At 39.1% G+C, this 25,418-nt stretch overlaps 1 protein-coding gene across 10 annotated transcripts; it reads right to left on the bottom strand.

The window, feature by feature from the left end:
• Nucleotides 1-646: 646 nt before the first annotated feature.
• Nucleotides 647-23,526, bottom strand: LOC107773305 (uncharacterized). 10 transcript variants are annotated; one of them, XR_012698700.1, is made up of 5 exons: nucleotides 23,339-23,526; nucleotides 22,827-22,881; nucleotides 14,558-14,619; nucleotides 9,411-9,472; nucleotides 647-1,244 (listed from the first exon to the last, which is right to left on the bottom strand). XR_012698700.1 is itself a non-coding variant. In XM_075229652.1 (5 exons), the coding sequence occupies exons 4-5, from the start codon at nucleotides 13,922-13,924 to the stop codon at nucleotides 10,338-10,340; spliced, it is 450 nt and encodes a 149-aa protein (XP_075085753.1). In that variant the 5' UTR covers nucleotides 13,925-14,059; nucleotides 14,558-14,619; nucleotides 22,827-22,881; nucleotides 23,339-23,526; the 3' UTR covers nucleotides 10,086-10,337. The 10 variants fall into 10 exon arrangements, 1 of the variants encoding a protein (XP_075085753.1); XR_012698698.1 differs by having other exon boundaries at nucleotides 9,411-9,486; XR_012698694.1 differs by having other exon boundaries at nucleotides 9,411-14,059.
• Between the last annotated feature and the right edge of the window lie 1,892 nt (nucleotides 23,527-25,418).

A 25,418-nucleotide genomic window follows, 5' to 3' on the forward strand; every position in this document is an offset into this window, starting at 1 on the left:
ACACTTAAATATGCTCGCTAGTCGAATATAGTATAATATAATATCGTATCCACATGGATTGGATTTAAACAGTATTATCGTAGTTTGTAGCTAGATTGTTATCCAAGATGATCAACAATTTAGATTTATGTGGTTAATACTAAAATTAATTAAGAATTTAGAGCTAATTGACTAATGACAATCGAAGCAAGGACTAAGCAAAGGAAGATATCAATGGGAGAAAATGGGGTTTTGATAGGATAGGTGCAAGATAATTGTCTGGGATTTCACTCTAGATGATTCAATTCTAATGTTCAAGTGAGTCTCTCGAATTCACTTAATTATCAGTACAATTGTTTAGTAGAAACTCCTCTCTCGATTAAGTCTCAACCTCATAATATGAACCAATTTAAGCTCTGTGAAGATATGCAAGAATGCGTAATGAATTGGGTTTTAGGAGAACCTCTCTCGATTATCCTCCTAGCTAGGTTTAATCAATGATTCAACTAGCCTCTTTCGATTACTAAGAAGAATTAATGAACTCAACCAACAAGATAATGCAAAGATATCACAAGTTATGCCTCTCGATTACATGAACATGTGAAAATAGATGCAACAATTAAATCATCCAAAACGATTCAATACATAAAACTAGAGTTATAATCCACAAACAAATATCAATATACCAAATCCATCAAACCCTAAAGAGAACTACTCCATAGATATGGAGCAATTACTCACAAATATGTTTAAAGTAAAGGAAAACATAAAATGATCCAAACTCGGGACTTGAGTAAGGATTGAATGATGAACTCCTTGTAATTTTGCTTCTACAACTCCTCCTTAGCCTCCTTAGGTCTAATATGTATCAAAAGACAGAAAATAACATTTTTCCATGTATTTATACTAAGTAGTGTCGGACCAAGATGAAATCACCTTTTCCTAGCCGAAATAAGATATTTACTCTGTAAAAAATACACATGCGCGCCATATGGGGTGACGCGCCATGCGAGGTGTTAGTGGGGAAAACCAGAGAGCTGATTTTTTAACTTTGCAGGAATTTTGCACTAGCACCCCGCTATGCATGGCGCGGGGCGGTAGTGCAAATTTCTTAGAGTACGGATCAAACTTTGATTTTTGACGTCCAAACTTGGTCCTCGACCCCCGAACACGTTCCCGACCTAATACCTTGGGATTTTACTCAGATTTCAAACTCCAAATGGCTCGAATTCATTCCATAACATCTACATAGCTCGGAATCACTCCTACAAGGTATAAAACACACAATAAGTGCAAAACACTACCAATTAAAGCTCAAAACAAGTAAAGTGCAGTAAATTAGAGTGCAATAAGCGACTAAAACACGAGATTATAGCCTACCATCAACACCCCACACTTAAACCATTGCTCGTTTTCGAGCAATCAAACTACACTTCACATAGACACGACCTTTTTAAACAACTCTCATAACTCATCATACTAAGAATATTTAAAACAGAGTAAGTACAATACCGTAACATCCTAGCCTCAAGATTTGACTCAAAAACACCACGCATTATTTAAATTCCGCTCACTTACTCTAACACAGAGGTCAAGCATTACCTTTCCTTCATGAATTAAGTGCCCTCACACAAAAATAGAGAGTAGTTCCGCACACCATGAAATTTAAGAACACTTAGGAACTCAAGATAGAAAGAATTCACTCACTCTCAGAAATAACATTTATATGCCATAAAATATGCACCATAGGCTTGCCTGTAGTGTACTACTCTACTAATTTGGCTCATTCGGTCAAGGATCAAGTAGGACTTTAACTGGTTGTAATGTAGGTTGCGGGATGGGTATGATACATTTAGATATAAGAGTGACTACACCTCCCTAAGCACTTTAATACATACAATTCATTGTTCAAAACCCCACACTTATGCCAAACAAAAACTCCAACTTCACATCAATATACGTCAATTCCCAACTTTTTTAAGCACAAATACATCAAGAGTTACCACTATTAATGAATAATTTTCACAACAATACACTTATTGTTTTTTTCTTTCTTTTTTAATTCAAGTGGCTCTTACTTTTTCAAAACAGTGCACCTTTCTCCGTATTTCATTAGTTCAACTCAAAAGCCAAACCAACCACCCCACACTTCAACTTTTACAAAAGTTTATCACAAATTCAAGTGCTCACGAGAGGTACCAGGTTCAAATAGATGGTCAATTCGAACAAATGGGTAAGGCTTGCAATGTGGTTGCCCAAGAAATAGGATTACATGCTCAAAAGGGTTAACTAAGATATATAACAATTAGGTGGGTAAAATCTTATAATTGGCTCAACAAAGACACGCCTATATCACTTCCACTACTGAACAAAACTACTATTTCTCTTTGCAAACACACAGGGCAAGTTCTAGACATCAAATGCAGTGCACAGAATAACACAAACCTCACACATACATGGCACATAACTCACTCGAGATTGGATTAACAAGACACTCTAGTCAAAGCAGTTAAGCAGAGTTAAAATCAAACAGTTTAAGTTTCTTATACAAGAGTCAAAAACTGAGCCTAAGCGTCACACTAAAGCACTCATTATTCTCAAGGCATAATAAAGTCAAGAGATATTGCCTTCCATTCTATTCATAGCACAAGGTTTCCTACTACTAACAAAAATAAAACTAACTACACTCGGTTCAAATAAAACCCTTGGAAAAGAACCGCGGAACAAAGAAAAACCAAGGGGGAATTATTACACTACCTAACAAAAGAAAATCTTTTTGTCTTTTTTTCTTTCGACTTTAATCCCTCAAGAAACCCGTCGAATGATATCCATCGTCAGGAAAAATCAAAAAAATTTCAAATTTTTATGGTTTTTTTTAATTTTCCAACTACTACAACTAACACATATACATACAACATACAATTATCCCCCACCCCACACTTTAAGTTGTGGCAGGACCCCATGACACACAATTAAAAAGTATAAGGTAAAGGAAATATTCCTGTACATCTAGCCGGGATCTGAGTCAAAGTCGGGCTCCATTCCTCGCCTTCGGACTAATGCGAACATCCTTGCCGATAGCTTCTTCTCAGCCTTTTTAGGGTACACCCCACACTTATCTTTCTCACTCAGTACAGCCTTCTCTTTTGAGCACTTTACTTTCTACTCAACACTCGCAGCTGGTTTTTTTTTTGTGTCCACTTTTATACATTCATATCAAACGTCACCTTCTCCTCACCCACTCTAAGCATGAGTTTCCTCTCGTGTATATCCAATATTTCTCTATCAGTTGCTAAGAATGGTCTTACTTGGATGAGAGGAATCTCCTTGTTCTCCTCCATATTCACCACTATAATGTCTACAAGAAATACAAACTTATCCACCCGAACTAACACATCTTCCACTATCCCCTCGGGTATTAAAGTCGTCTGGTCTGCCAGCTGCAAATCTATTAGCAGCGACCTTATCGCTCCAATTTCCTTCTCCAGTTTTCTGTAAATAGAAAGAGGCATTAAATTAATTGAGGCACCAGAATCAGATAATGATTTATTAAAATGAATAGTTCCTACAGAGCAAGGTATAGTAAAACTCTCTGGATCTCCACACTTTTGTGGGAGTTTGTTTTGTAATATCGCACTGCAATGCTCTGTAAGCTTGACCACTGAGGTCTCCTCAATTTTCCTTTTCTTTGTAAGGATCTCCTTCAAGAATTTGGCATAAGTAGGCATTTGTGAGAGCACTTCTGTGAATAAAAAATTTACATTAACTTGTTTCAGTGTATCCAGAAATCTCTCAAATTGCTTGTCCAGCTTTTCTCTATTGGGGGAAAGGTAAAGCAGGCATATGTTAGCTCTCCTCAGGTTCCTCCCTTCTTGATTTTTATTCCTTCTTCTTATTCTCAGTTTTCATCGGGCCTTTCTTCTTTTTATCAACATCATTATTCAGTTGCTCCCCACTTTCTTTTTCAAGTATCACCTCTTTTTGGATCGGGGTGGGATCTTTCAACACTTGCCCACTTCTCAGAGTTATAGCATTCACTGTTTCTTTGAGATTCATTTCAGTATCAGCGGGGAGAGTGCCTGAAACCCTCTCAGATAATAATGTTGCAATTTGTCCCATTTGTCTCTCCAGGTTTTGCAAACCAGTGCCCAATTCTTTGATAGTTTCCCCATGAGCGTCCAGCCTCTCATCTGTCTTAATAATGAAAGCCTTCATTAGATCCTCTAGACCACGCTGAATGGGCTGTTGAGGCTGAAATTGCTGCCTCTGCTGATTTTGGTATGCTGGAGCTCCTTGTCCCTGGGGTCTAGAGTTATTGTGTTGCCATGCATTCACAGTACCCCCAGGTGAACTCCATGAAAAAACGGGGTGCCTCTGACCCATCGCATTATAATTTCCCACAACATTTATTTCCTCAGTTGAGGCTTGACACTCATGAGTAGCATGTCCTATTCCACATATATTACAAGCTCTCACTTTGTATCAAGGCTAAGGTTTGCTTCTGTATTTCTTTAGCCATAGCATCAAGTTGTACCTTCACAGATGTGTTAGCATCAACCTGGTGAACACCTGTCGATCTTCTTCCTCAGCACTCTCAGAGGGCCATTGATTTGCATCTTAAGATAACTCGTCAAGAATCGTGACTATCTCCTCTGGAGTGTTCTTCATCAACGGACCTCCAACTGCATTGCTCAATGTTCTACGTGAGGTCTGTGTCAATCCATCCCAAAAGTCCTGGAGTTGCATCCAGAGTTCAACGCCACTATATTGACACTTTCTAACAATCTCCTTAAACCTCTCCCATGCTTCAAACACAGTCTAAGTATCTTTCTGGCAGAAGTTATGGATTTCTCTTTTAAACTTGCCCGTCTTAGCTGATGAGAAATATTTATCAAGAAATATTCTGGTCATCTCATCCCATGTTCGAATCGATCCATTAGGTAAACTTCAAAGCTACTACTTTGCATCATCTTTGAGTGTGAAGGGGAATGCCCTTAAGTAAACTGCATCTTGTGACACACCATTGTATTTAAAGGTGTTCATAATCTCCTCGAAGTCCATTATATATGTGTTTGGATCTTCGTTTGGCTTCCCTCTGAAGACACAACAATTCTAAAGGGTTTGGAGCAACCTTTGCTTCAACACAAAATTATTAGCTGCATTGGAGGTGGTCGAACACTTGATAAACCTTGATTGTAGACCGATCTAGCATAATCGCCAAGTGGTCTCCCAGTCAGAGGTTGATGTTGATTAAGTCTGAGACCCCTCTCTTCTTCATAGATATTCCGCGCATCTCTAATAGCTGCTTCCTCAGCATCCCGTGCAGCTTGTTCTCTTCGTTGGGCTGCTTGTCTCGCAGCCAAATCCACATTATATTCACCGCTTCCAGCCATGAGTTCTTATTGGTTGAGGATTGCCCACTTTTTTTGTTGCCTCGGTGAGAGTTCTTTCTGTCTACAGCTGTCGCAGTTGTTTTTCTATCTCGGGTTCCTATGGTAGTACTTCCTTCGCAGAAGTTCGAGTCATGCACCAATCTAACCTGTAACCTGCACGCAGTCAAAGAACACCAAACGTAAAAGAGAAAAATAAAATAAAAATAAAACAAAACATTCCTAAATTAGCACTACAAACTATTTCAAACACTATTTATTTCGATCCTTGGCAACGATGCCAAAATTTGATGAGCACAAAACAAACATTTAAATATGCTCGCTAGTCAAATATAGTATAATATGATATTGTATCCACAAGGATTGGAGTTAAACAGTATTATTGTAGTTTGTAGCTAGATTGCTATCCAAGATGATCAACAATTTAGATTTATGTGATTAATACTAAAATTAACTAAGAATCTAGAACTAACTGACTAATGACAATCGAAGCAAGGACTAAGCAAAGGAAGATATCAATGGGAGAAAATAGGATTTTGATAGGATAGGTGCAAGATAATTGTCTGGGATTTAACTCTAGATAATTCAATTCTAATGTTCAAGTGAGTCTCTCGAATTCACTTAATTATCAGTACAATTATTTAGTAGAAAATCCTCTCTTGATTAAGTCTCAACCTCACAATATGAACCAACTTAAGCTCTGTGAAGATATGCAAGAATGCGTAATGAATTGGTCTTTAGGAGAACCTCTCTCAATTATCCTCCTAACTAGGTTTAATCAATGATTCAACTAGCCTCTTTCGATTACTAAGAAGAATTAATGAACTCAACCAACAAGATAATGCAAAGATATCACAAGTTATGCCTCTCAATTATATGAACATGTGAATATAGATGCAACAATTAAATCATCCAAAATGATTCAATACATAAAACTAGAGTTATAATCCACAAACAAATATCAATACCAAATCCATCAAACCCTAAAGAGAACTACTCCATATATATGGATCAATTCATCACAAATATGTTTAAAGTAAAGGAAAACATAAAACGATCCAAACTCGGGACTTGAGTGAGGATTGAATGATGAACTCCTTGTACTTTTGCTTCTCCAACTCCTCCTTAGCCTCCTTAGGTCTAATATGTGTTAAAAGTTCAAAAAATAACGTTTTTCTATGTATTTATACCAAGTAGGGTCGGGCCCAGATGAAATAACCTTTTCTTAGCCGAAATTGGATATTTACTCTGTAAATAATACACAGGCACTCCGCATGGGGCGACGCGCCATGCAAGGCATTATTGGGGAAATCCAAAGAGCTAATTTTTTCACTTTGCAGGAATTTTGCACTAGCGCCCCGCACCCCGCTATGCCTGGCGCGGGGCAGTAGTGCAAATTTCTCAGAGTACATATCAAATTTTGATTTTTGACATCCAAACTTGGTCCTCAACCTCCGAACACGATCCCGACTTAATCCCTTGGGCTTTTACTCAGACTTCAAAGCTCCAAATTGCTCGAATTCATTTCATAACATCTACATAGCTTAGAATCACTCCTACAAGGCATAAAATACACAATAAGTGCAAAACACTACCATTTAAAGCTCAAAATAAGTAAAGTGCAGTGAATTAGAGTGCAATAAGCGACTAAAACACGAGATTATAGTCTACCATCAGGCCATCCGAATGATTATACGGCCAGCAGAATGTTTATGCGGCTAGCAAAATGGCCACAAAATGATTTTCAAATTATGGGTTGGGTCTGGTCCATTCCGCGATGCAATTTCGCGGTAGCAAAATTATTATGCGGCCAGCAGAATCATTATGTGGCCAGCAAAAATAGTTTTCAAAATTTGCCCCTTCTCTGTTCCACTTCTCGGCGGATCTGCGGTTCCTGGATTAATTCTGGGGTCGCATAATGGACCGCAAAAAATGCCATGTTCTGCAATAATTTTCCTCTAGCTCACCAATTACAATAGATAAAGTTCAAATCTTTACACAATTTTCCAAAAGTCAAGCCCGGGCCCGCCATGTCAAAACCCAAGTACAAGGGTAGATATTGACTACCCATAACCCCATGAGTTCAGATCCGAGTCCAATTCGACTCTCAAATCTTAAATTTTTATTTTTCAAAATTTAGACAAAAATCCCTAAAATTCCTCTTTGATTCTCATAAATTTGATGTTAAATCTCATATAGACTCATGAAATATATTTAGAAATAGATTAAAATCACCTATTTAATAGTTTGGTATGAAAATCTCAACACAAAATCACCCCCCACCAAGTCTATGGCTCAAAATATGTTAAAATGATATTAAGTCCTGAAATACAAAATATATAACCAGTTGCATATGTCGCAATTGCGACCCTGGGTTCGCAAATGCTCATGCATACACCCACGTGGAATAACCGTTGTAGGAACCCCGTGCAGGAGGTGCACTAAAAGATGACTGCCCCACATGAGTATCATGAGGTCCCTCACTAGTTGGAGCACCACGAGTAGTCTGAAGTGCGGACTGGATTGGCCAGCTGACGGAGCCTCCGCCGTGATAGGTCAGAGCCGAAGAGTAGAATCCACCAAATCCTCCAGGATCTCGAGGTCTCTTGGCCTCCCTATACTCCCTCTCCTGACCCCGAACACACTCTAACCTCCTGACAATCTCCACAACCTGCTGCAATGGAGTATCAGTCTCCAACTCCCGAGCCATGCTGAATCTAAGACCATAACTGAGCCCCTTGATAAACCTGCAGAGTCACTCACTAACGGTGAAAACCAAAATAGGTGAGTGACGTGATAACTCACTAAACCTGATTTCATATTTCGACACTGTCATAGTGCCCTGGCGTAGCTGCTCGAACTCTGTGCGCTACGCATTCCGGAGAGTTTGGGAAACAAACTCCCTCAAGAACATCTATGAAAACTGAGCCCAAGTGAGTGGGGCTACATCAGCTGTCCTACCCTCCTCGTAAGCCTACCACGACCTCTATGCTGCCCCTGACAGCTGAAATGTATTAAAGGAAACTCCTCTTACCTCCACAATACCCATGGCACTTATCTAGAAAACCCTACACATCCTCAGTAAGTGCGCTATTGAAAGTAGGAGGATCATACTTCTTGAACCTTCCAAGCCTCTTCTACTCCTCCTCTGATGCCTTTGGCTGAACCGGGATGACGGGTTGTTCTGACACCACACTCAGAGTATGACCAACATGAGCTTGTTGCTCTGGAGCAAGGGCAGTGGGAGTCTGAGCTCCTTCCCTAGTCTATGAAGTAGCTCGTGCAACCGGAATCAATCCTGCCTAAGCCAATGTACCAAAAATGCTCAGGAACTACGCTAAAGTCTCCTGAAGTCCAGGGGTAGCAACAAGCGCCTTCGGTGCCTGTCCCCCAATCAGAGCTACTGGTGGCTCCTTAGTTGTTGCTCTGGCAAGTGCTCTAGCTGCAGTACGTGCCCTTCCTTTGCCTCTGCCTCTACCTCGGCCACGGCCTCTCGCGGCTCTAGTAGGGGGCAGGGGTGTTTTCTTAGCTGACTCTGTAGTGAGTGTCCTCACCATTTGTGAGAGAATACAAATACAAAGGCTCAAACTCTGAAATCAATAAATCCGCACAATAGGAATGAAAGAAATGAAATTTTCCTAATAGTTTCGTAGCCTCTCGAAGATAAGTACAGACGTCTTCGTACTGATTCGGAAGACTCTACTAAACTTGTTGGTGACTCGTAGAACCTATGAACCTAGAGCTCTGATACCAACATGTCACGACTCATAATCCCGCCATAGGCATTGTGATGGTACCTAATAGCTAAATCAGTTAAACATGACATTATGAAATAGAAATTTACATAAATAAGAAGTTTAAAGTTGATACATGCCAACACAGCGATAACCACTACAAATCCCCAAGACTAGGTAGTACAGAGTCACAAACTCTACTGATACGTAAAGATAACTTAAAACACAATATTGTTCCGGATAGAGAATTCATAGTAATAATGTAAGGAAAGGACTCCAAGGGACTGCGGCGATTGAGTAGCTTTACCTTGAATCCTCATGATCAAAGAAGCAATCCCTACCTGAGTTTGTTGTCTCCAATACCTGGATCTGCACAAAATATGCTGAAGTGTAGTATGAGAACACTACGGTCAGTAATCACTAAGTATCAAGACTAACCGCGGTGGAGTAGTGATGAGATAAAGGTCAAGACACCTACTAGACATAATAACATGAGCAGTATATAAATATAAAGCTAATAATGGAAGCAATAATTAGTAAATGGCAACAAGGAATAAGCATGTGATAAAAATGGTAAAGTAATCAGAACACCGTTAAAGTACCAGCGAAACCAAATAAGGTAAACAAATGACAACCAAACAATCAAGTCGTTCTAACACAAGGTTTACAACAAAACCACCCCGCGGCCACTCTTGAAAACCACAAGCCTTGAGTCCCAAATCTTAAATCATATACACATGGTACCTCGTGCCTACATTATCAATCACAACCGCACGTACAACTCACCTGCTGCACGGACAACTTACGTGCCAATACCTCAATCCATCGGCATGGTCACAAACTTAATATCATAATCCGCCCGGCATGATCACAGGATCAATATTAAAATCCACCCGGCATGATCACATGCACAATATCACAATCTTTCAGGCGTGGTCACATGCTCAATATCACAATAAGAGCAGATATACAGGAATATATGTGCATGATCAATAAATGTCACATTTCATACTCCTGAACTGGTATAAATGGTATGCTACAGTGTATGCTTGTGCGAGTATACTATTACAGTCCAAGTCAACAAGTAATATCAAAGACATTGATTAGCTCATTGGAAACAACACAACAAAACACGTCAGGTGCATGACATACATAAGGAAATTCACGCCATCACACGATTATCATCAACATTATGCCCACAGGCCATCACATATCATCCTTGACATAGCCACCCTTATCTCTCTGCATTGACAATATCATAATAGCCACATATAAGCCCGTATACACACTCGTCACCCCGCGTACATGTCTTCTGCATAATTCAAACAATACAATCAACCGAAATCCTAAGGGGTAGTTCCTTCACACAAAGTTAGGCAAGATACTTACCTCAACTAGGCCAAATCAACACTCAAAAATAGCTTTTCCTTTACAATTCACCTCTACTCGGTGCAAATCTAACCAAAATTGACTTAATAACATCAAATAATGCAAGAGAAGCAATTACAATAGATAAAGTTCAAATCTTTACACAATTCCCCAAAAGTCAACAAAAATCAATACCGGCCCATAGGGTCCAAACCCGAGTCTAAGGGTAGATCTTGACTACCCATAACCCCACGATTCCATATTTATTTTTTGTTTCCAATCCGAGTCCAATTTGACACTCAAATCTCAAATTTTCATTTTTCAAAACATAGACAAAAATCCCTAAAATTCCTCTCTAATTCTCTTAAATTTGATGTTAAATCTCATATATAATCATGAAATATAGTTGCTAATTGATTAAAATTACTTACCCAATAGTTTGGTATGAAAATCTCCCCACAAAATCGTCTCCCACAGAGTCTAGGGCTCGAAATATGTTTAAATGAGACTAAGTCCCGAAATACAAAACATCTAACCAGGTGCAGATGTCGCATTTGCAACCCTGGGTTCGCAAATCTAAAGCCGCAAAAGCGAACATTTTTTCGCAAAAGCGAACCGTGAGAATCTTTGCTAAATTCGCATTTGCGACAAAAATCTCCGCAAATGCGAAGATCCTTTTCACCCAGTTGTCATCGCAAAAGCGATAGTTGTCTCGCAAAATCTAACAGAAAGCCTCTCGCAAAAGCGAAGAATTTCTTCGCAAATGTGAGTCCTTTCCCCAGCAACGCAGAATTGCAAAAGCGACTAGAACTCCACAAATCGATGGTCGCATTTGCGACCTTTACATCGCAAATGCGATGACACCAGTACCAGCACACAAAAGTTTAATAAAACAAATTTGAAACCAATCTGTAACTCACCCGAGCCCTCGAGGCTCCGCACCAAAAATCCACACAAGTCTAAAAATAACATATGAACTCACTCGTGTGATCAAAACACCACGAAAACATCTTGAACCACGAATCGGACATCAAAACGCATGATTTTTAAAAGAAAACTCAAGCTCTAGAGTTGCAACCAAGAGTCTGAATCCTATCAAACCAACTCCAAATGATACCAAATTTTGTAGAAAAGTTTGAAATAGCAAAACAGACCTATTCCAAGTCCCAAACTAAAATCCGAACCCGATAGCCATAAAGTCAAACCATGGTCAAACCTAAGGAATTTCTAAACCCATAAATTGCCAACTTTCGGCAAAACATGCAAAATCAACCTAGGGACCTCCGAATTTAATTTTGGGCATATACCCAAGTCCAAAATCACAATTTGAAGCTATTAGAATCATCAAAACACCATTCCAGACTCTACTACACAAAAGTCAAACTCTGATCAACTCTTATCACTTAAGCTTCTAAAACAAGAATCATTCTTCCAAATCAATCCTGAATCATCAGAATACCGCAACCAACCATACACGCAAATCATAATACATAAAACGAAGCTTCTGCGAACCTTAAACCAAAAAATGAATGCTAATTCTCAAAAAGACCGGTCGGATCATTACATTCTCCCCCTCTTAAACAAACGTACGTCCTCGAACGTGCCAAGACCTATTTCGAAGTCATCAAATCACTGAATGAACTCACCATACACATGCTCACAGATGATCCTACGTCACCCCAATCAACATAAGCTCGACAACACCATCTCAACTTCTTATAATCAAATTTCAACATTCGATCATCCCCTAAGGACCCGATTCCCACATAAACACATTGTATCAACCTCAACCAGCTATAATAGCGCATGCATACACCCAAAATGTATAACTACACAACGTAACACATCACCCATGTGCTCGTAGCAACACCTCCGACCATAGTAGCTGCCCATCATCAAACTCGGTACTGGTAAATAAACTTATATCAACTAGAACATTGTTCCAATCCTTCCCAACATTGCTAGTAATGTAAGAAACATGAAGATATCATAACCACTCACCCAACCAACAAGTCACACTCAATGTCACCTAGGAAAATACCTCGCAATCTAAACCCAACAAACATAACTCGAATATGACTGAATATGGAATGAGAAACACATGAGAGAACTACTGAACTAGTCCAACAGGTACAAATCCCCATCGGTATCATACTACGAATCCCTTCCACAAGGGAGAAATAAATTATATGAACTAATAACAAGGATCTCATCCTAATATAACTCCAGCGCGGCACGTCGCCCAGTCCAAACATATAGACCCACAAAAAAATACGAGGATCCCATCCTCAGCTCTGAATCACAAAAAACACGAGGATCCCTAACTGCTCTGATGAATTCCACCCCTCTGGAGTCTGGCACAATCTCTCATGATGTGCCTAGTATCGCCACACTCCTAACATCCCCTCTGCGGGCATGGCTTCTAGTACTGAGTTTGTGCCGGATAACTAGAATAACTATTGTAGGAACCCCATGCAGGAAGTGCACTAAAAGATGACTACCCCACATGAGTACCCTGAGGTTCCTGACTAGCTAGAGCACCACGAGTAGTCTGAAGTGGGGACTGGACTAGCCGGCTGACTGATCCTCCCCCGTGATAGGTCAGAGCAGAAGAGTTGAATCCACTAAATCCTCCAGAACCTCGAGGCCTCTTGGCCTCCCTATCCTCCCTCTACTGACCCCGAGCATGCTCTAACCTACTGACGATCTCCGCAACCTCCTAAAATGGAGTATCAGTCTCCAACTCCCGAGCCATGCTGAATCTAAGGCCATAATTGAGCCCCTCGATAAACCTGCGGACTCGCTCTCTAATGGTAGAAACACAAATAGGTGCATGACATGATAACTCACTGAACTTGATGGCATACTCTGATACTGTCATAGTACCCTAAAGTAGCTGCTCTAACTCTGTGTGCCACGCATCCTAGAGGGTCTGAGGAACAAACTCCCTCAAGAACATCTCTGAAAAAATTGAGCCCAAGTGAGTGGGGCTGCATCAACTGGCCTACCATCCTCGTAAGCCTGCCACCACCTGTATGCTGCCCCTGACAGCTGAAATATAGGAAAGGCAGCTCTACTTACCTCCACAATGCCCATGGTGCGGAGAATATGGTGGCACTTATCTAGAAAACCTTGCGAATTATCAGTAACTGCGCCATTGAAAGTAGGAGGATCATACTTCATGAACCTCGCAAGCCTCTTATGCTCCTCCTCTGATGTCTCTGGCCTAATCCCAAGATAAACCGCGATGACGGGTTGTACTAACACCACACTCAGAGTATGACTCTGAGCTCCTCCCGTGGTCCGTGAAGTAGTTGGTGCAACCGGAACCAATCCCGCCTGAGCCAATGTACCAACCATGCTCAGGAACTGCGCTAAAGTCTCCTGAAGTCCAGGGATAGCAACAGGCACCTCCGGTGCCTGTCCCCCAACCGGAGCAACTGGTGGATCCATAGTTTCTGCTCTGGCAGGTGCTCTAGCTGCGGTACATGCCTCTTCTCAGCCTCTACCTTGACCCCAGCTTCTCGCAGCTCTAGCAAGGGGCGCGGGTGTCTGCTCAGCTTAACTGCTAGTGTGTGTCCTCACCATCTGTGAGAGAATAGAAATACAAAGGCTCAAACTCCAAAATAAATAAATCTGCACGATAGGAATGGAAGAAATGAAATTTTCCTAATAGTTACGTAGCCTCTCGAAGATAAGTATAGACGTATCTGTACTGATCCATAAGACTCTACTAAACTTTCTTGTGACTCGTAGAACCTATGAACCTAGAGCTCTGATACCAACTTATCACAACTTAAAATTTCTCCACAGGGATCGTGATGGAACCTAGTCTCTAAGACTAGGTAAGCCGGTTACGTACAATAGCTAAATTAGTTAAACATGACATTATGAAAGAGAAATTTACATAAATGAGAACTTTAAAGGTGGTAATCACTAAAACTCCCCAAGACTAGGTAGTACAAAGTCACAAACGCTACTGTATATGTAAAGATAACTCAAAACACAATACTTTTCGGATAGAGAATTGACAATAAAAATGTAAGGAAAGGACTCCAAGGGACTGAGGCGATCAAGCAACTCTACCTTGAATTCTCACGATCAGAGAAGCAATCCATGCCTAAGTCTGTTGTCTCCAATACCTGGATCTGCACAAAAATATTCAGAAGTGTAGTATAAGTACTCCACGGTCGGTACCTAGTAAGTATCAAGACTAACCTCGGTGGACTAGTGATGAGGTACAGATCAAGACACCTACTAGACATAATAACCTGAGCAGTATATAGGTATAAAGCTAATAATAGAAGCAAGAATCAGTAAATGGAAACAAGGAATAAGCATGTGATAAAAATTGTAAAGTAATCAGAACACCGTTAAATTACCAGTGAAAACAAATAAGGTAAACAAATGACAACCAAATAATCAAGTCGTTCTAACAAAAGGGTTACAACAAAACCACCCCGCGGTACCACTCCTCAAGACCACAAGTCACGAGTCCCAAATCATAAATCATATACACATGGTACCTTGTGCCCACATTATCAATCACAACTGCACAGACAACTCAAGTGCTGCACGGATAACTCACGTGCCAATACCTCAATCCGCCTGGCATGGTCACAAGCTCACTATCACAATCCGTCGGCATGGTCACAGGTTCAATATCACAATCCGCCTGATATGATCATAGGCTCAATATCATAATCCGCCCGACATTATCATAGACTCAATATCATAATCCGCTCAGCGTGGTCACAGGCTCAATATCATAATAAGAGCAAGTATACAGGAATATATGTGCATGATCAATAAATATCAAGTTTCATACTCCTGAACTGGTATACATGGTATGCTACAGTGTATGCTTGTATGAGTGTACTATTACAGTCTGTGTCAACAAGTAATATCAAAGACATCGAGTAGCTAACTAGAAAAAACATGACAAGTCACGTAAGGTGCATGACATACACAAGAAAAATCACATCATCACACGATTATCATCAACATTATGCCCTCATGCAGTCACATATCATCCCTGACATAGCCACCCTTATCTCTCCGTATTGACAATATTATAATAGCCATATATAAGCCTGTATACACACTCGTCACCTCGCATACATGTCTTCCACATAATTCAAACAATACAATCAACCCAAATCCTAAGGGATAGTTCCCCCACACAAAGTTAGGCAAGATACTTACCTCAACTAAGCCAAATCAAAACTCAAAAAAAGCTTGTCCTTTACAATTCACCTTTGCTCGGTGCAAATCTAAAAAATTTGACTTAATAACATCAAATAATGCAATAGAAACCAATTACGATAGATAAAGTTTAAATATTTACACAATTCTTCAAAAGTCAACAAAAGTCAACCCTGGCCCGCCGGGTCAAAACCCGAGTCCAAGGGTAGATATTGACTACCCATAACTCCACAATTTCATATATATGTTTTATTTTGAAATTCGAGTCCAATTCGACTCTCAAATCTCAAATTTTCTTTTTTCATAACTTTGACAAAAATCCCCCAAATTCCTCTTTGATTCTCATAAATTTGATGTTAAATCTCATATATAATCAATAAATATAGTTGCAAATTGATTAAAATTACTTACCCAATAGTTTGGTATAAAAATCTCTCCACAAAATTGCCTCTCACCGAGTCTAGGGCTCGAAATATATTAAAATGAGACTAAGTTCCAAAATACAAAACATCTAACCAGGTGCAGATGTCATATTTGCAACCCTGGGTTCGCAAATCCGAAGCTGCAAAAGCGAACCCTGAGAATCTCTGCTAAAGTCGCATTTGCGACCAAAATCTCCGCAAATGTGAAGATCCTTTTCACCTAGTTGTCATCGCAAAAGCGATAGTTGTCTCGCAAAATCGAACAACATGTCTCTCGCAAAAGCGAAGAATTTCTTCGCAAATGCGAGTCCCTTCCCCAGCAACGCAGAATTGAAAAAGCGACTAGAACTCCGCAAATGCGATGGTAGCATTTGCGACCTTTACATCGCAAATGCGATGACACTAGTGCCAACACACAAAAGTTTAACAAAACAAATTCAAAACCAATCGGAAACTCACCCGAGCCCGAGGGGCTCTGCACCAAACATCCACAAAGTCTAAAAATAACATATGAACTCACTCGTCTAATCAAAACACCAAGATAACATCTTGAACCATGAATCGGACATCAAAATGCATGATTTTCAAAAGAAAACCAAGAACCTCTAGAATTGCAACCAAGCGTCTGAATCCTATCAAACCAACTCCAAATGACACCAAATTTTGCAGACAAGTTCAAAATAGCAAAAAATACCTATTCCAAGTCCCAAAACTAAAATCCAAAACTGATAGGCATAAATTCCAACCATGGTCAAACCTAAGGAATTTCTAAACCTTCAAACTGCCAACTTTCGGCAAAATATGCCAAATCAACATAGGAACCTCCGAATTCAATTTCAGAAATACGCCCAAGTCCAAAATCACCAAACAAAACTATTGGAATCATCAAAACATCATTTCGGATTCGTCTACACAAAATTGAAACCCCGGTCAATTATTACCACTTAAGCTTCTAAAACAAGAATCATTCTTCCAAATCAATCCCGAATCGCCCGAAACCTGAAATCGGCCATACACGCAAGTCATAATACATAATATGAAGATTCTCCAGACCTTAACCCACCTAAAGGAATGCTAAATCTCAAAATGATAGGTTGGGTCATTTCATTGATAGTCTTACCCTTCGAGATCATGTTGACTAGCTTACGACGTAACTTAACTTATGAAAATATAGGATGAAACATCCTCCCCACCCCCCTAGGAACATTCATCCTCAGATGTAGAGGCTTATAGGAGAGAAATTAATTCTTAAGCATTCTATGAAGATTTTGACAGGGTGTCACGTATAAACTGGACTTTACCTAACCTGCCACGTAGCCTGAAAATATACTACATTCCACACAGGGCCATAAACAAGCAATAATATCTCATTGTCCTCACATGGCCATTAAATATCAAATGGAATCATCATAAGTTGTAACTCACTTGATGAATAAGTAACTATGTCTCCAGCATTGCTATAATGCCTCAACTCTGAGGGTCACCTTCTTTATGGAACAAATGAGGATACTTGTTTCTCCATAATACTTTCATTGAAGCTACATCTTTGCCCCTCAACTTGTGGACCTGTCGGTCTAGAATGGCAACTAAAACTTTCTCGTAGGGCAAGTCCTCTATAATCTGAATATCATCTACTTGAACAACTTGCGAAGTGTCTCCAATACATTCTCATTTTATAGATGCATTAAACACTGAGTGAACAGGCTCTAATTCTAAGGGAAACTCTAGCTTGTAGGCCACTTGGCCTAACCCCCTAATGATTCTATAAGGCCCAATATATTTTCATCTGTAGACCATCCATAATCGACCATAATTGTGCACCTATATATTTCATAGTCCGTCCATAGGTCATGTACCCTCTGAATATGATGCAATGCAAATGACTTCTCACATGTCATATATATAAGTACATATACGATAAGCATTTTGAGGATCTTTGCTCGTTAACCTTAGGAAATGCTTAACTTGCTTCTTATAATACTGTCCACTTGTAGAATTGGTTTACTGAACTACTTACATAGAGAAAACTGCATTAGACTCTAAGGGTTTTTGTTGCAACCACTTGAAACGGAATACCATATATATTCTATCACATAGAGAACATGACTATATACTGATAGAAAGCTTGGTGATGGAGACACGAGATCACCTGAAGGATCCAACTGTGTACGAGTGGAAAATTGTGTTCCTTATTCGCTTATTCTTGTGGAATTCATAGAGAGGAAAAAAACATTTGACTCGACTTCAAATCGAGGAACATGGTATAGATCTATACTCTTACCCTTGTGTTTCTCGTTTTACATTTCTCAAACTTGTTCACTAATCTCTAGGTCAGTGTACTTTTGTAGAAGTCATATTTACCCAATCTAACATATCTCACCTAAAGAGAGATGTATACTGCTACTTTATACTTAAGGAAATGAATACTACTTAGAAATATGTTCTTGCTCTTCTACTATTCTTCCTTTGCTACTCCTCAAATATATATTCTAGCTTTCAGAATTATCCCATTCTCTTGGAGGATCATGCTTAACTACACCATTTTGGCTTGTTTTTGTATTACAATCCCATGGGTTGTTACGCTCTGTAAAAACTCGTATATCTCTATATAGTATGACTCGTCCTAAACGAAGTTCTATAACTCAATAGGGGGAATCTGAAGTCCATTAATCTATTTATTTTATATTACACTCTGTATCTCGTAACTATTTCTTGGACATCGATCGCATGATAGCATTTTTCTTAAACCCATCCTTTTTACTACTGTAGTGCTCTAGATCACAACTCCACTGTCAACTGAGTTCAATAATCGAACTCCTAAATTAGCTAGCTGATTTAATTCTCGGGCAACCTCTCTCTTCTCGGTCCCCCGAGTAAGATAAAGTGCCCATGGATCTACGACATCGGCTACTACATTAGCCCTTCCTGGATGGCATAAAACATCTATGTCATAATCTTTAATACTCAAGTCATCGCCTCAGATGCGGATTTAGCTCCTTCTATTTGAGGATATACTGATAACTCTTGTAATCTGTAAAGATGTCAACACGTTTAACAAATAAATAATACCTCCAACCTCAAGTGCGTGCACAACTACAGTTAACTCTAGATCATATGTCAGATAGTTCCTCTCATGATTTCTCTACTACATCGAAGTATAAACAAGTACATTTCCTTATTCATTATGACACTTGCAATATAAGTACGCTAAATAGTCTTAGTTCCAACACATCTTGGAACTTCCTGTATACATAAACTCCAACATCTCTCTTCATTCTAATTCTTCATCCAATGGACATGATAGACGATGAGTTACTAACTTACTCTCTTTTAGGATACATAAAAATTCTAAAGAACTTGGCGTTATAGGCTAATTTTTCTATAATGTCGTATCAGATCACTACACTTAGACCAAATTCTCCCTTTTTATATTTTGGCTAATGTCTATTGTCAATTGCACTTAGAAAATATTCTCTTGTTAATATTAAGTTGCAAGCTCATTACATCATGTACCTCGCAGAAGCTTAAGTGATCTTGAACTATCTACAATCATTCGTAATTTCTTTTCACTTCACCTTTACTCTATTAATATTACTTCTGAACACAATTTTTAAATGTCTACCTCATATACTAGGCTCAATCGTCCCCTTTTGACTTTTAAAATGCTTATACTAAACTTTATCTATCGTTGCATCTATCTGAAATACTTGTGAGAATTGTGAATATGCTTGGATTCACTATGTCATTTTGTATAATCTAATGACTTGTTTGTGAACTCTTGTTTAGCCACAACCGGGCCCTCCATAAGTAAATTATTAATTATTTCAATCGATTTGTCTCTACATCTCGATTCTGAGTAACTCCTATTGGGCTACATCTGTTTGCCTTCACTTATCCCTCCTACTAGTTTTCTGAACATTAAATACCTGGTTCCTTTTACCAACAATTGGCACCTCTAGCTATAAGATCATCATTTGTTTCTTCCTACCATTTTACTCACGTATGGTGCTAGAGTCGTGATGCAGCTGTAATGTCTGATTAAATACAATCCCAATCGTTTCCAACCTTTTCGGCATAATCCTTCTTGCCACTCTATCACTAAATGAAATGTGTGATTCTATTTTGACACTTCGAGACACCATCACCCCCCCCCCCCAGGAGAGCAATTAACATCTTATGTTCTTGGATTCCGCTTCGCAGAGGTTAAGTTTTTACCTCTTCGACCTTCACAACCTTTCGCACTTCCATCATCTTAGAACTCACCTTAGGGTAATTTTCCCATACTAGGGCAGTCGAATCTCTTGCATGTATGGTGTGGTATGTATTCATAGCTTGCATACTTGATTTTGATGAGCTTAACTTTACCCATGCTGCTTGTCTCAGAGAACTCTCTTTTTCAATCACCCCCAAATTTTATTCTTCTCTCATTTATCCTTTCACCGCCTAATCTTTCATTTTTCGCTAATATTGTAATGCCAACTGCTGCAGTAATCCTTCGAGTCTATCTCGATATTAGCTTATTTAAGGTTACTCCCTAATACTAGTATCTCTAAGTCCAGGGGCTAAATCGGTCTTCTGGTAATTCTCATTAAGGTCGCCAATTCACTTGTCGTAATGAAACATAATCTTATGTCTTACATCTCTTTATAATCTCAAAACTTGCTTTCTCTTATCTCTTCTTCTACTAGACGACAAACCTTGTCGTACTACCAAACCTTAGCTTATGTTCTCTAATGATTTATCATATCTACTCATAACGCTTTACTTAGCCTTCTACCAATTTCCCTCTAACATTACCATCTCTTATCTTATACTGAAAAACTCCAACGAGGCGCTAGCTTCCCCTGCTTCATCCGGCCTTATTCTTTGGTCGCTTAATATTCCTTCTTTACTGGGAACATGGGCCACACTGAGGTAAATACCAATCTTATATGCATGGATTCGAATACCTAACCTCTGAATCTTCTAAACACTTGAGAAGTCATACCTGCCTATACAATTCCAGGGCACACCACTTATATGCCTGATAAAGAGGAACTATCGACATGTTCCTAATGCCGTTTAGTAATATTTTTGCTCTGAAAATCTATCCTTAGCCACGGGTTTCTCTAACCCTTATTAAAACTTGAAGGTCCATTTCTTTCTTGCGCTATATTTGTTGATACTCATAAGTCGTAAACTGGGAGGGGTGTTACTAACTGTACCCCTTTCACTGTTGAAGGTCAAATCATGACGCTTGTGTTCCTCTATCTGAACTCCAACTATTTTACAACCTTCTCCATTTAGGTATCTCGCCCCTTCTTTACCTTACCCCTTATAATTCTGAACTCACATTGTTACTGTCTGGTGTTCTCGTAGCCTTCTATCCGCATGGGCGTATTAGATATTCACGCCTTAAAGCTCTTAACATAAAACTTGTGCATCTGGTACACACATAATCTGGTAGGGCCTCAGTCTGGGCCACATCAACTGGACATGTATACTGGTATCCTTTCTACCGTTTTAGCCTTCTGTCTTGCTAGAGTCTTTCTAATCACTAGTATCTTTGTATACAAATATCAAACGTAAGTTTTAAACTCAACTCCTACGACTCGGCTCTACAGCATGATTTTGATCTAAAAGAAGGGTATCTTACTCCTAAATGCCTTGTAGCTTCCTATTTATATAATGTGGTGCACAACACACTTATAAACAATACTTTACTAGACACAGCTGTAAACTCCCAGGACAGACCTGCTTTGGTACCAAGTTCGTCACGCCCCAAACTAGGGGAGTCATGGCTGATACCCGATGCCTTACTTGACCCCGAGTGGACTAATTGTAACTCATATAACCTAAACATATACAACAATCTGAGATGACATGGACAATCCGCAACAGAAAAAATACTAACATCGACTGACAAGGCCACCATGTTGACAAACTAAAAATACAAGACACGTATGCAAGCCTCTAAAGCAAACATAATTGTTGTGGTCGGGACAGGGCCTCGGCCTACCCGTCGCGTTTATATATACCCAAAACTATGGACCTAGTAACTCCAGATGAAATGGAGCTAAACAATCAAGCTGGTACTCGACACATCTACTATGGAGGTCTGATTGGCTGTCTACAAGGCTTACATGCATGAAACACAGCATCACCGGCAAAAGGAACGTTAGTACAAAATAATGTACCGAGTATGTAAGGCATGATAAGAACATAATTAAAGACAACAATGTAAAGGAGAGTCGAGAAGGATTAACATATAACTCTGGATTGCCACTAAGGGCCATGATATGCATAGATATACCGTATACGCTTATATAAGGCCATCAGGATGCATATACCATATGTGCACGCATAAAGCGCCATTGGGCCCTGTAGTCATCATAATAATAATAATAACCAACTGACCAGTGGTGCTATGTACCATACATACGCGTATATAATGCTATCGAGATATATTCATATGCATATATGCATGAAGACCATTAAGATACATTATGGGCATGTCGGAGTGACATGAGGCCGTTACACCTCCGACTATCCTTATGTGGCTAACATGAAATTATACTTTCTATCATCAACCAACGAGAACAAGACATAAAGTACTTATGAAACATAGATGTGAAAATTGAGCATAATCATTTCTATTACTAAGAATAGAGCCATCTTTGGAAAGGAATGTTCGATTACGTTTCATTAAACTTAATCATTCCAAAAGAGGAAAGTTAGACGTAACATACCTTGCGAAATAATCTGCCCAACAACCACGATAAGCTATTTTCGCCACACCTTAATCTATAACAATGTAAACAACGCAATAGTCACACTACAAATAGTACTACTATCGTATTTCGAACTATAAATTTTTTTTTTTAAATAGAGTAGCATCTCCCATGTTTCTTCCAAATTACTCAAGTTAATTATAGTCACAATGATAACCCAAACAACCAACAACTCTATAATAAGCTTGCAACCCAAAAAATAATACAATAAGCGACAAGCTCGATTTACGACTAATAAAGTTATACCTTCAAACCCTTTATTCTTTCAAATACATGTCAACAACAAAAACACATTCAGGTTATCCCATAAACTTACGGCCATAAGATACCACAAGAACATTCTCAAAAAAGTTCAACAAGCAACAACAACACAACTACGATTTTCGACTGTTATTTCACGAGTTTTCAACTGTACAAGCTAGCTATGAATTATACAAGCTCAAATACATGTAGAAGGAACATGCTCTTACCATAAACCATACAAAAAACCTCCAAATCTGAGATTACTTCACTTTGAATAATTTTTCAAATCAACCACAAGAAGAACAACAATCTCACAAGCACCACGAGATTCCCGACATTAGATTCACGTTGTCTGCCTTGGTTTTTGCTCTTGGATCATAATAGAACTTTTAAAGAGGGTTCATAAGTGATTAGGATCTAGAACAAATGATAAATGATATTAAAAGGAGAATCCACCGAATATATACACTTTTAGAAATCTGCACCGCCTTATGTGGGTCCCAACAGGGCTGCTTGCACAGCCTCGCAAAAATATAAATATATCTCTACTCTGACGTCATATCTACGAACGGTTTAATGCGTTAAAAACTAAACTCGTAGAACTTAAATTTTGTGTGTTCATAACCCCATAAACATTTGGATAAAATCTTAGTGATATCAGACCCAAATTTCAGTAAACTTATGAACGTAACTTGCGATAACCTTTGACGACTTTTATTTTATAACTTACTTGACTTTAATACTTATCATATAAATATTATAAAATTCAAATACCTCATCACAAGATCTTATTAGCATATTAATAACTCCTAGTATTACCCCAAAAGTATGGGTTATAACATCAGCTCGTACCTCCAATGTACGATTCGTAAGTCACTTCATAAGTCGAGAAATTTCACTGCAACTTATTCTTTTCGATTCAATTAACTTATACCCTCTTCCAATATATACTTAATACTTATTAAACATGGTATAAACACGTATAATCTAAAAATATACTCTTACCTTTCGAGCTCATGTCGACTAGCTTATGACGCAACTTAACGTATGAAAATACGGGATGTAACAGACCAAGTCCATGCACTTCATATCGGTGTTGACTTCATGTAATTTGGAGAAGTTAGCTTATATTTACATACGATAGGTAGTTAGTTTTCATGGTGTGTCCATTTCTATCATTTTAGACTGTGGCACACAATTCACATCAAGATTTTAGAGAGCTATTTATCTGGAGTTAAGTACACGGATGGAGCTTAGCACAGCATTTCACTTGCAAATAGCTGGTCAGTCGGAGTGGACTGTTCAGATTCTGGAGGATATGTTGCGAGCTTGTCTGATTTATTTTAGAGGCCATTGGGATCTATTCTTACCTTTTGATGAAGTTTGCTTACAATAACAGTTATCAGTCCAGCATTCAAATGGCCCTATATGAGGCTTTGTATGGTAGACGGTGTGGTTCTCCTATTAGTTGGTTTGAGCCCGGTGAAACTAGATTATTAGGCATGGATTTGGTATGTCATGCTTTGGAGAAGGTGAAGTTAATTCAAAAATGACTTCGGACAGCTCAGAGCAGGCAGAAAGTTTATGTGGAAAAGAAGGCTCGTGATGTGGCATTCATAGAGGGTAAAAAGGTACTTTCAAAGGTTTCACCCACGAAGGGTGTGATGAGGTTTGGGAAGAAGGGCAAGTTGAGCCCGAGGTTCTTTGGCCCATTTGAGGTGTTGGAGAGAGTTGGTGAGGTTGCTTATAGGCTTTCTTTGCCTCCTAGCCTATCGGTGGTACATTCGGTATTTTATGTTTCTATACTTCAGATGTATAATGAAGATAAGTTGCATGTTTTAGACTTCAACATTGTGCATCTAGATGAGAATTTGGACTATGAAGAAGAGCTGCTAGCTAATTTGGATAGGCAGGTTAGAAGTAAGCCTTAGATTGCTTCGATGAAGGTGCTTTGGAAAGGACAACCGACCAAAGAAGCTACTTGGGAGACCGAGTCAGATATGCGGCACAAATATCCATGTCTTTCAGTAGTTCGGGTAAGTTTCTAAACCCGTTCGAGGACGAACGTTTACTTAAGAGGTAGAGAATGCAACTATCTGAATGGTCATTTTGAGTTCTACAATGCCGATTCCCCTATTGTAGACATCCCTTAAGTTGCATTGATCATTTATGGCTTGTGGGGATGGGAGATTTAGTTTTTGAGAGGTTCGGGAGTGATTTGGAACACTTAGTTCCTAAGTTGAGGCTTAATGTTGGAAGAGTTGACCAAAGTTAAAATAATGGGTAAGCGACCCCGGATTAGTATTT

Source organism: Nicotiana tabacum, chromosome 14 (genome assembly GCF_000715075.1).
Source record: "Nicotiana tabacum cultivar K326 chromosome 14, ASM71507v2, whole genome shotgun sequence".
NCBI lineage: Eukaryota > Viridiplantae > Streptophyta > Magnoliopsida > Solanales > Solanaceae > Nicotiana > Nicotiana tabacum.